The following is a 14367-nucleotide window of genomic DNA, read 5'->3' on the forward strand; positions in this document are numbered from 1 at the left end:
AGTACTTACCATTAAAAAAAAAAAGCAAACAGGGTATATGATCTCCAAAATGTATGTTCAGTGAGAAAAGAGAAAAGCACCTGAGCATACTATCCCACATGTGCACATATATGTGGGGGTATGTGCACATGCTCTAGCGGTGCACAGCACAGAACTGGAAGAATACATGACAGAACTGGGAGATTCACAGAGGAAAACACACAGCATTTTGCAATGTCTAAATTTTTAAATTATACTTATGCATTTCCTAGATTTACCAAGTATTAACATTTCCCAAAACAGGATCTGGAAAGAACAGTGGCTATAGAGTCCATATATACGGTCTATATGATATAGACTACGTGGAGTGGAACGTTAACATTGTAGTCCCCCAGCATTTAAAAGTGACTATGCAAGTGGAAGAAAGTAATGATGCAAATGGAAATGTGGCTGTGAGCAAGAAGGTGGCACTATAGAGGACAGACCAGGCACTTGGTCTATGTCCTCAAAAAGTGATGCCAATATTTTAAATAAACACACAGAGCTTTTGTACTTGATTATTATTCCCTTCAAAGTAGTTTGCTGAGAGCCTAGATAATCAGAGGATCTCTGAGCTGAAGGCTAAAAATGTGTCAAGAACTCCTGTCAAGAACACCACATCAGGGTGGTGACATTTTTACTCATTTGGAAGCAAAATATTTGTCCACAGAGGAGGGATCTGAATTTTGGAAACAGTCAAATGTCATTTGGCTACAAGTTCCGTTAAAAATGTGAGATATCAAGTTAAGCAATTAGTTTTATAATTAAAAAAAAAAAAGAAAGAAAGAGAAAGAATGAATGAATGAAAAGAAAATCAGAGCATGCTGTTGCTCTAGTGCCCCTTAAAAATCTGCTCTGATGGTCAAGCCCCAAAAGGATGCTTTTAAAATGATGTGTGCCTTGGCAACACGGTTGTGGTGAGGTTCGGGCTCCCAGGAGGACTCCTCTGAAGGAGTCAAAGCTCGCTTGAAAGTGTAGGTTCTGAGGATTTGTTAGAGAAACCCGCCCAAGCCCATGGGGGTGGCGCAGCCGTTTGGGGCAGGGCGGGGCGCGGGCGTCTGGGGCTCAGCTCTTCTTGCGTAGCTGGCTGTACTGCGTGCGGCCCAGGATGGGCTCCATGACGCTGGGCCGGAAGAAGCTGTCGCTGACCCTGCGCTTTGGCTTCTCGCGGGGCATGGCCAGGAAGCCGCAGCGCGGTACGGAGGTCGTCTCCATCTTGTCCTCCAGGCCGGGCCCCCACGCGCTACGAAGGCTGCTGCGGTGCTGCGCCAGGCGCGGCGCGGCCGGCTCCGGGCTAGTAGGCGGCGCGCCAGAGCCCTTGCGCTCCGCCTCCCGACGCTCTGTCTCAGCTGGGGGATTGTCGATGTCTCGGAATTCGCTCTCAGGTTCCATCAGAGACAGCCTGGGGAGCTGAGAACCCGGCAGCCACGTTAGATTCCCTACTTGGCCCTCGTCACTACGCCTTGGGTCCACCACCCCTTCTGGGGTCCTTGCCTTCATTCCCCCAGGAGTGGCCACAGGCTGGAATGTGAGACAGCAGGATGGGGCTCACTAGGGTGACCCGCGAGGTTCTGACAACTCTGATCTCAGTCAGCCAGACTCCTCAGGCAAGGCAAGCCATGTCTCCAATGTTTCCAGACCCCTTGGGCTTTTCTAAGGGGGACTTTCAAGGGGAAGTCAGTGTCTTTAGAAACCCTCCCTTGGATTATAAGCTAAATGCAACCCACACATTGACCCAGCCAGAATCAGGGTACCTGCCTGGGCATGTTTGGAGCCCAAGGTGGACAAGCTGTCTGCCAACCCCCACTGAATGCCTCTTTGTGGGAGTGACTGAGTAACCCAGCCCCTGGCCAGCTTGAAGAGCATATACCTTCCTGTCCTGCCCTGCCCAGCCCTCCTTGCACCTGCTCAGTCTGTAACTTACTTTGGGAAGGGGCCTAGAGGCTCCCAAAGGAATGGCATTGGTGTCTCTTGGGTTTTTCCTGTTGGGATAGGTGATAGAATTGGGACTGGGCTAGCTGCCTTCTTTGGAATTCATGGCCCACCCCTCAGGGTGTCCTGGAAGCCTCCCAGCAGGGAAGCCTCTGTCAGGTCCTTCAGTTGGTAGCTAAGGGGTGAGGGCTGAGCCACTGGGAATTCCTAGACTGATAGTGTAAGTCCTCCACTGGTGAGAGAAGCGGGCATGTCAGGGAGAGCCCTCCGGTCAGGGCCCTAGGCCTCTATATTCTTGGGTTTGGGAAAGGCCTCAGTATGTCACAATGATTCTGGGGCAATGAGAATTGGAGCAGTTCTCCAGGGATGGGGGAAAGGTGGGAGACTGCAGCATGTCAATCAACCCTCCTTTATCTGTCCTCTCCAGACCTCCCTGGGAGACAGGTTAGCCCTGGATGGGACTCACCGGCACATAGTGCACCACTGTGTCCACCACGTTGTCAGTCACACCCTTCAAGGCATCTGATAAGGACATGGCCCTCCCCTTGGTGGAGGAGACAGCAGGGGCTGGTGTGAGGTGCAGTATCCTCCCTGCTGTGCCCAGCACAGCCATAGGTGCCCATGTTACAGCTGAGATGGTGCCCTGGAGAGTCTTCTGCAGGGTGTGTGCCACACTGCCCAGGAGGCCTCTGGAGCTGGGCAGGGCTGCTTCCTGAGGACCAGAGCAGGGTCAGCACCTCCTACAGTGGCTCTCCTGACCTTTCCCCTCCCACCAGTCCCAGAACTAGAGGGGAAGAATGTGGACACCAAACCAAAGAATGTTTAAGCCTGGCTCTGCCGTTAGCTGTGTAGCCTTGGGCAAATCACCCTCCAGTTTCTCTTTTCTTTTCTTTTGTTTCTTTTTTTGAAGTACTGGGTATTGAACCCAGGGACACTGTACCCCTGAGCTATATCCTAAGCCCTTTTATTTTATTTTACTTTATTTTGAGACAGGGCCTTGAACTTGTAATCCTCTTGTCTCAGCCTCCCAAGTCACTGGGATTACAGGTGTGCACCACTACACCCAGCTCCCCAGTTTCTTCATCTGCAAAATGAGAGCATAATCTCTACCCTGCCTCTCTTAGGGGGTTTTTGTGAGAGTCAACTGAGTGACATGGAAAAACTTGTGCATTTGAGGGTGAGGGAGAGTCCTGCACCCATGTACCCTGTCCCTGGGATGGGGACAGAGACCTTTTCTTCACCCTGTGTCTCTGCTGTTCACTCCCATGTGGGTTGTGGGGTCTTCAGGTTCCTGCTTGTCTCCTCACCTCACTGAGCTTGTTCTCCTCAGCCTCCGATTCTTCCTCCTCCTCTGTCTCCTCGCCCTCTGTGTCTGTCTGGTCATTGTGGTCCTCATCCTGAGCAGCAGCGAGGTTGTGCAGCCAGGGCACTCGTACTTCACTCTGCCTCCGGGATACCACCTGTGTGGCCATCGATGCACCCCACTGGGCCAGGCTACTCTGAAGGAGAGATGGTAGCAGATGGCTGGCCTAGCAGCCCTGCTTAAGGCCAAGGGGAGCCCCAACAGCCAGAGTCCCTCCCCCCAGGGCCAGGGGCAGAGTGGTAAGCCACTTGGTCCCAGCAGACATTTCTCAGCACTTTTTATTGAGGGTAACTTATACCATTGAAGAGCACACATCTTTAGCATACATTTCTATAAACTGTTGTAAGTACACATCTGTGTAACTACCATGGATTGATAGAGACATTTTCAACACCTCAGAGGATCACCCAGGGCCCAGACTTAGTCTACCAAGTCCTTTAAGAGTGAGCACTATTCTGATCTCTATCACTATGCATTTGTTTCTCCATTTTTTTTTCCTTTTTGGTGCTGGGATTGAATCCAGGGCCTCACCATGGCAAGCTCATGCTATATCATTGAGCTGCCCCTCTGACTTTCATGCCTTTTGGGAGGGGGGGGACCAGGGAGTAAACCCAGGGGTACTTAACCACTGAGCCACACCCACCCTTTTTTATATTTTATTTAGAAACAGGGTCTGACTGAGTTGCTCAGTTGCTGACGCTGGCTTTGAATTTTCAATCCTCCTGCCTGTACCTCCTGAGTCTCTAGGATTATAGGTGTGTACCACCACACCCAGCTCCATACCTATTTTTCAGCTTCACATAAATGTGTATTTGTTCGTGAATAACTTCTTTAGTTCCACATAATGCTATGATAGCCATCCTTGCTGCATATACAAGTGCTTCCCTTTTTTCATCCTTGTATAATATTCCCTTATGTAAATTCACCACCATTTGCCCATTCTGGTATGAATGGACCTCTCTATAGTTTCAAGTTCTTGGCTAAGGATAAAGCTGATAGGACATTTTTGACATTATCTTTTGGGAGACAAAAGTGGTAATTCCCCAAGGGAGTCCATATTGTATAGATTTGGGGGATGCCATGAATGGGGGCACCTGAACTTCTACTCACTCCAATAGCTGGACCAGCTATGTGGATCAGTCTCAGCTCTCATTGGTAAATGACGCTTAATGCAGGGGACAGAGGGGAACCACTACTCCTGTATCCCAATGGAGCCAAACCACCTGGTGCACAGCAGGTTCCTAGCATATATGTGCTTAATGAACAATCCAGGCCTAAGAATACTTTTAAAAGTACCACTCTCATGATGGCCGAAAGTGGTCATCTTCTTGCTGACCCTCATGCTTTTTTTTTTTTTTTAATTTTTTTAATATTTATTTTTTAGTTCTCGGCGGACACAACATCTTTGTTGGTATGTGGTGCTGAGGATCGAACCCGGGCCGCACGCATGCCAGGCGAGCGCGCTACCACTTGAGCCACATCCCCAGCCCTGACCCTCATGCTTTAATGTTGTTTTATTTCCAATCTTGGCCTTAGTTTCTTACTAAAGTTCCCAATGGGGGAAAAAAATCCAGCCATCTGAGATAAAATACACATAGAGGTGGGGTGGGAGCTTCAGGAGCTAACCCATGTGAGCCACAACCTAGCTTCCCCCAGGCCCCCAGAAAGGGGCTGGGGGAAGCTAGGTTGTGTCTTGGACCAAAAAGCTGGGGGAAGCTAGATTTGCCTTGGATACAGTGGGAGTAGAAATTAGAAGCCTCTAGAAGGAAAATCAGAAGCCAGGGGACAGTCAGAGACCAGGGCCAGTTGGACTGCCTCCCTCACAGAAGGGTTTTGTGCTATAAGGATGACACTTCCTACTACCTGAGTAGCAGATGGAGTCTGCTCCCTTGCATGTGGGAGGTCTTACAGCAAGACACCCATGAGGGGATGAAGTTGGGGGACTCAGAGGGAGACAGATATGGGTGGTGGGGCAGGACCACTCCAGAAAAAGGGCCTGTCCTCTTCCCACATCCTGCCCTTTCTCTCCCCCATGGCTTGGACAATTAGCTCTCCTTTCCTCTTAAAACCCCCTTGTTCTTAGACCTAAAGTCCCAGCCCAAGTTGGAAGGGAGAACATTCCTAAGACAGAAGGGACCAGGGGGCCCTCAGTGCTCCCAGGCAGGATTCAGGCAGTGCTCAAGGCAGACACTCACCAAGGGTGCTACGCCTGGGATCCACATGGCCAGGGAGTGGCCCTGCTTCAGTGCCCAGGCTGTGGTCTGCATGGTGTGTCGAGAGAGGGTGTTGGCCAGGGTCCCCATCCTGCTCACAAGGCTTGGCTTGGGTTTGGGAGGCTTCTGGGCCCCCTGGTGTCCAGGAACAGAGGCTGGGTATAAATTTGGGAGAAAGAAGGGAAAAAAGATGAGAAAGGAGCTGGGGGAAGCTAGGTTGTGTCTTGGACCAAAAAGCAGTTGCCCTAATTCTAACACAAACTCACATTTTTGTGTGTGTGGTCTTGCCATTGAGCCTAGAGGTGCTCTACTGAGCCACATTCCCAGCCACCCCCCTTTTTACAATTGAGACAGGGTCTCATTAATTTACTGAGGCTGGCCTTGAACTTGCAATCCTCTTGCCTCAGCCTCCTGAGACCCTGGTATTTCACTTTCCCTTTTTACAGATGGGGAGAGTAGACCGATGATTATGGATCACTCTGAAACTCCCTCTGGGCCTTCCTGTTCTTGAGCAGTGGCTGGATGAGCTCTGGTCTCCCACTCTTTCCCAAATACATGGCTCCCCAGGGAACATGGGTGGCCTTATGGCAGATACCTGACTCTTCCTTGGCTGGAGGGAGGAGGTACTCTACCACCTTCTCAATGCTGCCCAAGGCCAGGTCGGCCCCTCCAGAGGCCAGTCGGCCAGCTCTGGTGTTAGTAGCATACTCCACAGTCTCTTTGGCCATCCCCCTCGCAAGCTCATAGCCAGCCAGAGTGGCCCCCAGGACCTTGTCTGAAGTGCTTGTGATGGGCACACTGATGCTATTTCTGGCACTTCGAAGCCGGGTGGAGATGGTGTCCTTCAGCTCAGAGGCGATCTGGGAAAAGGTGGAGAGAGGGTCAAACACATGGGTCTCCTCCTAGCCCCTGTGAGAACTGCCCTCTCAGAGCCTCAGGCCCTGAGGCCAGCTCCCTGGAAGGCATCATTTAAAGTCCAGGGGACTGGCATCTTTGTGTGGGCACCCAGATTAAGCTGTGCCAGTCACTTTGACCTCCAGTCTTCCTTACACAACTATGCTGCCTGTCAGGGTCCTGCTCATCCTTTGAGGTCAGCCTCAAAGGCTCCCTGCAGGTGGCATCTATTCTGATACCCTTGTGCAAATAAGGCAAAATTCTGTCCTGACTCTTCTGTCCCTCCCTCAGAAGGCTGGTTCCATCTGCATTTATATTGGTTTATAGATATAGTTGACTTCTTCTAAGTTCTTCACTGAAAAAATTTACCTTCTTCCTAAATAGTCTGGGAGCTCCTCTGTGAAAAGACACTGATGCCTTTATTTATTTATTTTTGGAAGAGTGAAAGGAGTAGGATTTATTCAAGTGTGGAGAATAGAAACAGAACTCTTGCATGGACAAGAGGGGACCTTAGTAGGGGTTATCCATTTTTGCCCTTTATGTGGAAAATGAGAGTAAAGAGCACTGGCCTGTCCTCCTGTGATCTCTGCTTAGGCTGTGTGGCTGGGCAGTGTCACTGGTTTTCTTATCTGTACAATGTGGGTAACAAGTCTCATCCCAGAGGACTGACAAGCAGATAAAGTGAGAGAGCTCTGTGAATCGTGTCATGGTCCCTGAATAGGGCAGGGCTCAGTGACTGTTTATGGGGTGGTAGGTGGTTGATCAATTAAATGGATGAGGCCATTGAAGCTTATTCCCCAAAAGTGCCTAACGCAACCAGCCAATAAACATGTGGCCAGGTGAAGTGATTTTTTTCAGTGTCATGGCCCATAAAGAGCTGGATCTCTAGGACATGGGGCTGCAATCTTGGGATCCTGATGAGTGTGACCCATGATCTTAGGTAACTATAGTCACCAAGTGGTGCAAGGCAGACCCATGGAACCCCAAGTCCCAGGGCCAGATATCAGGAAGTTGTGGGACCCAACCAAGCTCCTATTTGAGTTTTCCCAGGATTTGTGCCGTGACCCCTCTCCCATTTGGCTCCATAGGAAGAGGAAGAACCTGTTGTGCTGCCTTAGGTACAGGGGGCCACCACCAGCCTTGGAGACCGCTTGCCATGGATACTCAGACTCCCAGCTCTCCTTTCTGAGAGGCAGTGACAGCAGTATAGGCATCACTGGGGAAGAGGAAGGGGCTCACCTTTTCAGGAGGGTACTGGAGGGCCGGGATCTTTTCCTCCAGATGGTCCAGGCCTCGGCAGGCCAGCTCATTGGCAGCTATGACTGGAAGGAAAGGGCCATGTTGGGGTGAGCCCTGCCCCCCACTGTGAAATCTAGCAGTGGCTTCTGTGCCAAAGAAAGCCCTCAAATCCCCAGCTCTCATCCCCAGTTCTGCCGCCTCCCAGGCACCCGCGAACCCAAGGCCCTTTGCCATCTTTAGCTTGTGTCTCCTTGAGACCAGGGCCAGTTTCAGGGTTGCTCAGACATGCACTCAAAGCTTAGCTCCTGTATTACACGGCTCCAGGCAAGACACACCTGTTGGAGCCTCAGCTTCTTCATTTGTAAAATGTGGTGCCTACATCGCAGGGTGGATCAAGGGAAGGAAACTAATACTACCCTCCCCTCTTCACCTTCCTCTCCTGCTTGGAGGCTCTGGGTGAGCATGAAGAAGAGGGAGAACAGAGATGCCAGGTGGGCAGAACTCTAGGGCCTTGGTGGAGCCGGGCATAGGCCTGCTTAGCTCTAGAGGTGAAAAACTCCCAGTCACAGCTGGTGCAGGCTCCAGATTGCCCAAAGAGCCTTGCTTTTAACCACTAGGTGTCAAGATGGTGGACAGTGTGAAGAGGGTCACAGGGAAGAGAAAGGAATTCCCCCAGAGAGTGGAGCAAATACCAGAGGATGCTAACATTTCGGAGAATATTGCTCAGGGGCTGTCAAGGACATAAGTTCTAGATACCAGTTTTCAAGGGTATTCATACATGCTCTTTCATTTATTCTTTATCCCAATGTATTATTAATTAATCAATTAATTAATTATTTTTGCAAAATTCTCAAGCAGCAGACAGCCCAAATGACTTGGCTCTTTTCTCCTCCTCCTTTTACTGGTGGTATTTTTTTTTTTTCTGGTATTGGGGATCAAACTCAGGGGCACTTAACTACTGAACCACATCCCCAGCTCTTTTAATATTTATTTAGAGACAGGGCCTCATTAAGTTGTTTAGAGCCTCACTAAATTGCTGAGGCTGGCTTTGAACTTATGATCCTTCTACCTTTGTCTCCCCATTTGCTGGGATTACAGACATGCACCACCATGCCTGGCTAGGTATTGGGGATTTAACTCAGAGTCACTCTGCCACTGAGCTACAACCCCAACCCTTTTGTTATTTTTCTGTTTTGAGATAGTCTTATCGAGTTGTGAGGCAGGCCAGCTCATTGGCAGCTCTGACTGGAAGGAAAGGGCATAGGCCTGAATTTGCTTGAATTTGCTACCCTCCTGCTGCAGCCTCCTGAGTCATTGCAATTACAGGTATGTACCAGTGTGCCCAGCTTGGCTGTCTTCTCATTGGACAGAATGAGACTCAGGGAATGTATTTTAGGAGTTTACAGGAGGGGAGGCTAACCCAGGGCCTGGGTCATCTTTACAACTGTCCTGCTTGTTGTGTGGAATCCTCCGATACCCACAGTTCTCTACTTAGTATAGTGGAAGGTGCTAGATTTCTTAGCACTGTTGGGATTTCTCTCTGCTCAATCAAAAGCTGTGCCTTAGAGATCATATTTTTAGATGGGGCAGAAATTTGCATGGGACAAGTCCATTAAGACTCACATCAACGGTTGTTTTCCACCTTTAGGTCTCTGGTGGGTAGCTCTCTGCTGTCCCCACCTGTTATCAGCCAGAACCATCAGCGGTGGGTGGGTGGGTGGGTGGACTTCCCTCTCCAGGTCAGCCCTAGTGTCTGCTATCCCTGTCTCTGTTCCAGACTCTATCAGTTCTTGCTGCTGCTGGAGTTGGATCTAGGGTGGGTCTGGTCTGTCACCAGCCTCACCTTCACCACAACTGGCATAGCTCTGCCCATCCCTTTCCCTGAAAATTCTTTGGCTCATCATTGCCATCTTAGGAAGATGCCAGCTCGGCTGTAGTTGAGGCATGTATAGCTGGAAAAAGAACTGTATTTTTTTTTTTTTTCAGTACTAGGGGTTGAATCTAAGGACAGCCTATCACTGAGCTACATCCTTAGCCCCACTTATTTATTTATTTATTTATTTTAAAATTTTGAGGCAGGCTCTTGCTAAGTTGCCCAGGTTGGCTTTAAACTTAAGATCCTCTTGCCTCAGCCTCCTGAGTTGCTGGGATTACAGATGTGCACCGCTGTGCCTGGCTTGTATCTATATCTTTCTATTGGTAGATGAGAAGACCTGGAGTTGGGGTGAGGCAGATGGGGAACAGTCAGGCAGACAGATGGGCAAGTTACCAGATGATTAGACAGGCTGACACGTGGTAGTGAGTGTCAGTGGATAGGTGGGCAGTGGCCAAATGCCACGAGGACTCACACTGGGTGGACAGCCTGCGCACCAAGGGCTCCATGCTCCAGGCGGCCAAGCTGCTGGCGCCCTGCACGCCCTTCTCGTAGGCATTGCACACGGAGGCCACCAGGGGGTGGGCTTCCTTGGTGCTGGTGTATGTCTTCTGGAAGCACTCACAGGTGCCGCTCACCACAGGCAGCTGCATAACGCGCTGTAGCACATTCTCCTGCTCCTGGCAGGGAAGAAACGTGTACAAGTTAACCATCTCCTTTCTAGCCTCCCGGGAAGGTGACTCCAGGGCTGGGCAGCCATTGGCAAAACTATTCTGAGTCCCAGAGACCTGGGAGGAACCAAGGCCAAAAATGTCTTGGATGCCTTGGTCCTGGGAGCCTGAGGGAGCCCACAGGGAAAACAAGAGCCAGCCTGCCGTGGCTTTCTGGCCATAACCCATGCTCTGGGGGGCTGCTGAGGCAATCTGTTCCCAGGAGCCAAGCTGAATTGCAGCACCCCTCCTAGACTTACTGGTAGAGAGCAAGTGTTGTCAAAGTGCCTGTCCAGAGTTTTAGTCCACCTCTGAGTGGTGGCTTCATTTAGGCCTATTCCATCCAGATCTTACTGAGGTCCTGCCTCCCTGCTCGTGGAAGCTGGTCCAGTGCTAAATACGCTCTCCTTCCCTCCCATCCATTTCTGCCTTTCATGTCTTCTCTGAAACTTCCTAACTCTCCCCCCTCACATCAGAAGCCTCCGAGTTCTTCCCTGGGCTGTCTCTGTATTGATGTCACTGTGCTGTGATTCCCTGGGTACTTGTTACTCTCTCTCCCAGTAGACTGTGCACTCTGTGTTCTCAGTCCTAGCCAAAGAAATGGATCACAGAGCTGCACCTTGTAGAATGCCTAAGTTTTCAGTGCGCCCAGAATGGGAAGCTTGGCCTCCAGGAGGCTCTGTGGCAAGAAGCCTTTCCAGAATTTCTTTGCTAGTCTTGCATTTGCAATTGTAACTGCAATCCATTTTCACCCCCTCCCCATCCTATTCTCTTCATTCTGAAACAACTCTGAACTATTCTATTTCATCGTTCATGGATTGGTATTCTCACATCTGAAGTCAAATATGTCTCCCTTTGAAAGTTACTTCTCTGTACTAAATAAAATAGCTCCAGTTCCTAACTTGGTCCACACCATGGTCTGGTGACCTCCTTCTCTGGATATGCTACAGCTTAGCACTGTCCTTTTTGCCAGTGACTCTGTGAGTCAGCATTATTACCATCACTTTGCTGACAGGGAGACATACTCAGAGATGTGAATGACTTACCTAAGATCACACAGCTAGTAATTGACAGAGCCAGGATTCCAAGTCAGACTTGAAATGGCATATCTGGAATTTGCTTTAAAATAATGTAAGGTGAATTGATACGGGTGAGGATGAAGTAGTTTGGCTGTGGATTCATGCTAGTGAAGGGTGCATAGGGCCTTACTATATTCTTCTACCTAGTCTTATGATCATAAGAATTCTCCAGATTAAAAACACCCCAGATGTGACTCATGCTCAAACTCTGCATAGCTTCGAATGTGCCGCTGTGGCAGGATTCTTTCTGTCCTAGCAGCGAGGACCTAATGCTAAGTTAACAGGGCCATCAAGGACACACTGGACAGAGCAGGCCACAGTATTTTAGCTTTTCATCCTGATGGTGAGTTGTAAACTGGAACTAGAAAAAGACTTGGATAAGACACAAAAAAGTATTTTCTTTAACATTTTGGACAGAGTCTTAAAGGGTTATTTGAGACAAAACCAAAGGGAGAAGCAGATGCTGGGAAAGGAGGAAAACTGTTAAGATATTACTGCATATGACCATTTTACGCCTCTCTGTGTTGTGGGCTTCAGTATAAAACTTAGCATGTGAACCCTTGTGCAGAGGTTAATTGAAGCCCAATTGGTGATGAGATGGGTTTATAATTTTTAAGTTTCACTAACCATTTAAACTGTGCCCAAATAATAGAGGTTTTGCCAAGAGGCATCAGGCACACCTAAAAGGATCAAAATCACTCCAAGTCACAGTGAAAATCACAACAGCTGTGAACTAGATGAACCATTCATAGTATAAATGATGCTGGAGTCACAAACTGCAGTGGCTCTGCATGAATACATTCAGCTGGCTGGTGGTGAACAAAACAGGGACGTATGCAGCAGGGTTTAGAATATGGTAGTTCCCTTCCTTTCTATTCTTCCCCACCCCCAGCCAGGATTTGTGTCCTTTTCTCCCCCCAAGGGCTTAGGTTTTTTTTTTTTTTTAATTTTCTTTAAGTTGGAGATGGACACACAATATCTTTATTTATTTGTATGTGGTGCTGAGGATTGAACCCAGTGCCTAACACATGCCAGGCAAGTGTGCTAGTGCTGAGCTACAACCCCAGCCCAAGGGCTTAGTTTTTAATTGACATTTTTTCCCCCTCCAGAGCCTTCCATAGCCCTCTGCAAAAGGTAGTGAGAGCAGGAATAACTGAAACATGGTCAATGACCTAGTTTATAGTTTAGACATATCTTGCTCCAGCTCCCCTGAATCTCCCTCCTGGCTCCTTCCTCCCATCAGGTGTCCATTCCCCACCCCGCAAGAGCCCAAGTTACTCACAGGAAGGTCTCCATCCAGCAAGGCTGGGCCCTTGTTGACTGCCATCCTAGTTCTTCACGCTGCAAAGCAGAAAGTCCCAGGTCCGTCAGAGGCCCGCAGGCTTGCAATCCACAGTTTCTTACCTCCCATGGCCACCCACTGGACCCAGGCTGTCTGGGGGCACAGATTGTCATTTCTTAGAGTTCTAGAGCACCAAGTTGCTTCTCACCTACTGGTCAACACCATGTTTCTTATAAAGGTTTACGATAAGAAATGAAAAAATGCAGGTGGCCATGAGAGATAAAAGGTTTTAGATGAAGTACTGGGCTCTTAAATGAAGATCCAAAAGAGACTAAAAGAATAAGTTTTAGGTTTACTCCTTTATAAAAAACAAAACAAACAAAAAAAACTGTGGTTTAATTTCTCTGTTTCTAAGAAAGCATCGTGTTCCTCTATAACTCAGCTAGGCAAGTAACCAGTCACTCATAAAACTAGCTATTTCAGCTGTGTTCTGGAAAAAACTATTGACCACAAAACAGCTACTCTAGAGTCCTGGTAATTCACCTTGAATCTTTCCCTCAATAGTTTCCCTGCAGGTCTCTTCATCCCCAGTAAAAGTCCCAAGAGGCCTTTACCCTCAACTCCTTCCCTTTAATACTCATAACAAGCCAGGTAAGGAGAATCCCCCAGGATCCCCACACTCACTGCAACTGACCACCACCTCAGCCTCACAGAGCCCACACTGTGGAGTGCCTCCTCGGCAGGAACACTTCCAGCCACTCCAGGGAGTCTTGGGCAATGCTACCAGGCCTCTCAGCTAGAGGAGGGCAGAGAAGAAGAGAAAGTTGGAGCAGCCTGTTGCCATGGCTATCTGACCCAGGGTCCCCTGGGCTCATCCTAACTTCTATAAGGATAGTTAGCCAATGAGAAGGTAGATTGCAGAGCTGGAGGACACCCCAGGCTCAGAGAATTCATTATTCCAGAGTCATGAGGAATAATTCTATAACATCAGTCCTCAGTTGACAAACTTTTGCTTTTCATAAACAAGGTATTAACACATATGTCATTAAATCCATAAGCTCTAAAGTTCCAATTATTCTGTAATCTTTGATCCTTTTCCCCACGAGGGTCCTGTTGGACAATTTTCAGTTTGTCTGATGCTTTTTTATTTATTTCAAAAGTGAATATTGATGGGGCTGGGGATGTGGTTCAAGCGGTAACTCGCTTGCCTGGCATGCGTGGGGCACTGGTTTCGATCCTCAGCACCACATAAAATAAAAATAAAGATGTTATGTCTGCCGAAAACTGAAAAATAAATATTAAAATATTCTCTCTCTCTCTCTCTCTCTCTCTCTCTCTCTCTCTCTCTCTCTCTCTCTCCTCTCTCTAGGAAAAAAAAGTGAATATTGAAAGGTATGACTTAAACCTGCACTGAGACACAAAGGCCTCTTGGGACTGAATGTGCTAGTCTTTGACTATGGGAGATAAATGCTTTCAGTAAAAATGAGATGGAGCTGGGGTCAAGTCCTTGAGAATATGGACTTTGAGGGAGCAATTTCAACCTCTGTAAATTCCTAGAGTCCAAGGAAATGTGTTGAACTTTACCTGGCCTAAGATGCCACCAAAATGGGCAGTGGGAGAGAGGTTTTGTTCTTCTGAGTCTAGAGAGTGACAGTATTGACAAGATTCTATCACCAACCAACAGCACTAGGACAACCAAGAACTATCATTGGGTCATACTTTCCTCAGCAAGAACTCAAGTTCTAGTTCCTGGCTTCCAAGATG

At 48.6% G+C, this 14367-nt stretch overlaps 1 protein-coding gene across 5 annotated transcripts; it reads right to left on the reverse strand.

Moving 5' to 3' along the window:
- Positions 1-206: 206 nt before the first annotated feature.
- PLIN1 (perilipin 1) lies at positions 207-13446 on the reverse strand. Of its 5 annotated transcripts, none has more exons than XM_081290368.1 (9): positions 13288-13445; positions 12604-12662; positions 10008-10212; positions 7660-7742; positions 6122-6386; positions 5509-5681; positions 3258-3449; positions 2417-2662; positions 207-1428 (listed from the first exon to the last, which is right to left on the reverse strand). In XM_081290368.1, exons 2-9 carry the CDS (start codon positions 12646-12648, stop codon positions 1084-1086), a joined length of 1554 nt encoding a protein of 517 aa, XP_081146494.1. In that variant the 5' UTR covers positions 12649-12662; positions 13288-13445; the 3' UTR covers positions 207-1083. The 5 variants fall into 5 exon arrangements, with proteins under 5 accessions (XP_081146494.1, XP_081146496.1, XP_081146497.1 ...); XM_081290370.1 differs by having other exon boundaries at positions 13218-13443; XM_081290371.1 differs by having other exon boundaries at positions 13298-13366.
- Between the last annotated feature and the right edge of the window lie 921 nt (positions 13447-14367).

This window comes from Spermophilus citellus (genome assembly GCF_964194105.1).
Source record: "Spermophilus citellus genome assembly, chromosome: 4".
NCBI lineage: Eukaryota > Metazoa > Chordata > Mammalia > Rodentia > Sciuridae > Spermophilus > Spermophilus citellus.

Coding starts and splice junctions, on each gene's coding strand:
- PLIN1 (XM_081290368.1), bottom strand. CDS start 12,648: ATGGCAGTCAACAAGGGCCCAGCCTTGCTGGATGGAGACCTTCCT. Junction 10,213..12,603: donor TGCTGGATGGAGACCTTCCT/GTGAGTAACTTG, acceptor CTTCCCTGCCAG/GAGCAGGAGAATGTGCTACA. Junction 6,387..7,659: donor TCCAGTACCCTCCTGAAAAG/GTGAGCCCCTTC, acceptor ACCTTTTCCCAG/ATCGCCTCTGAGCTGAAGGA.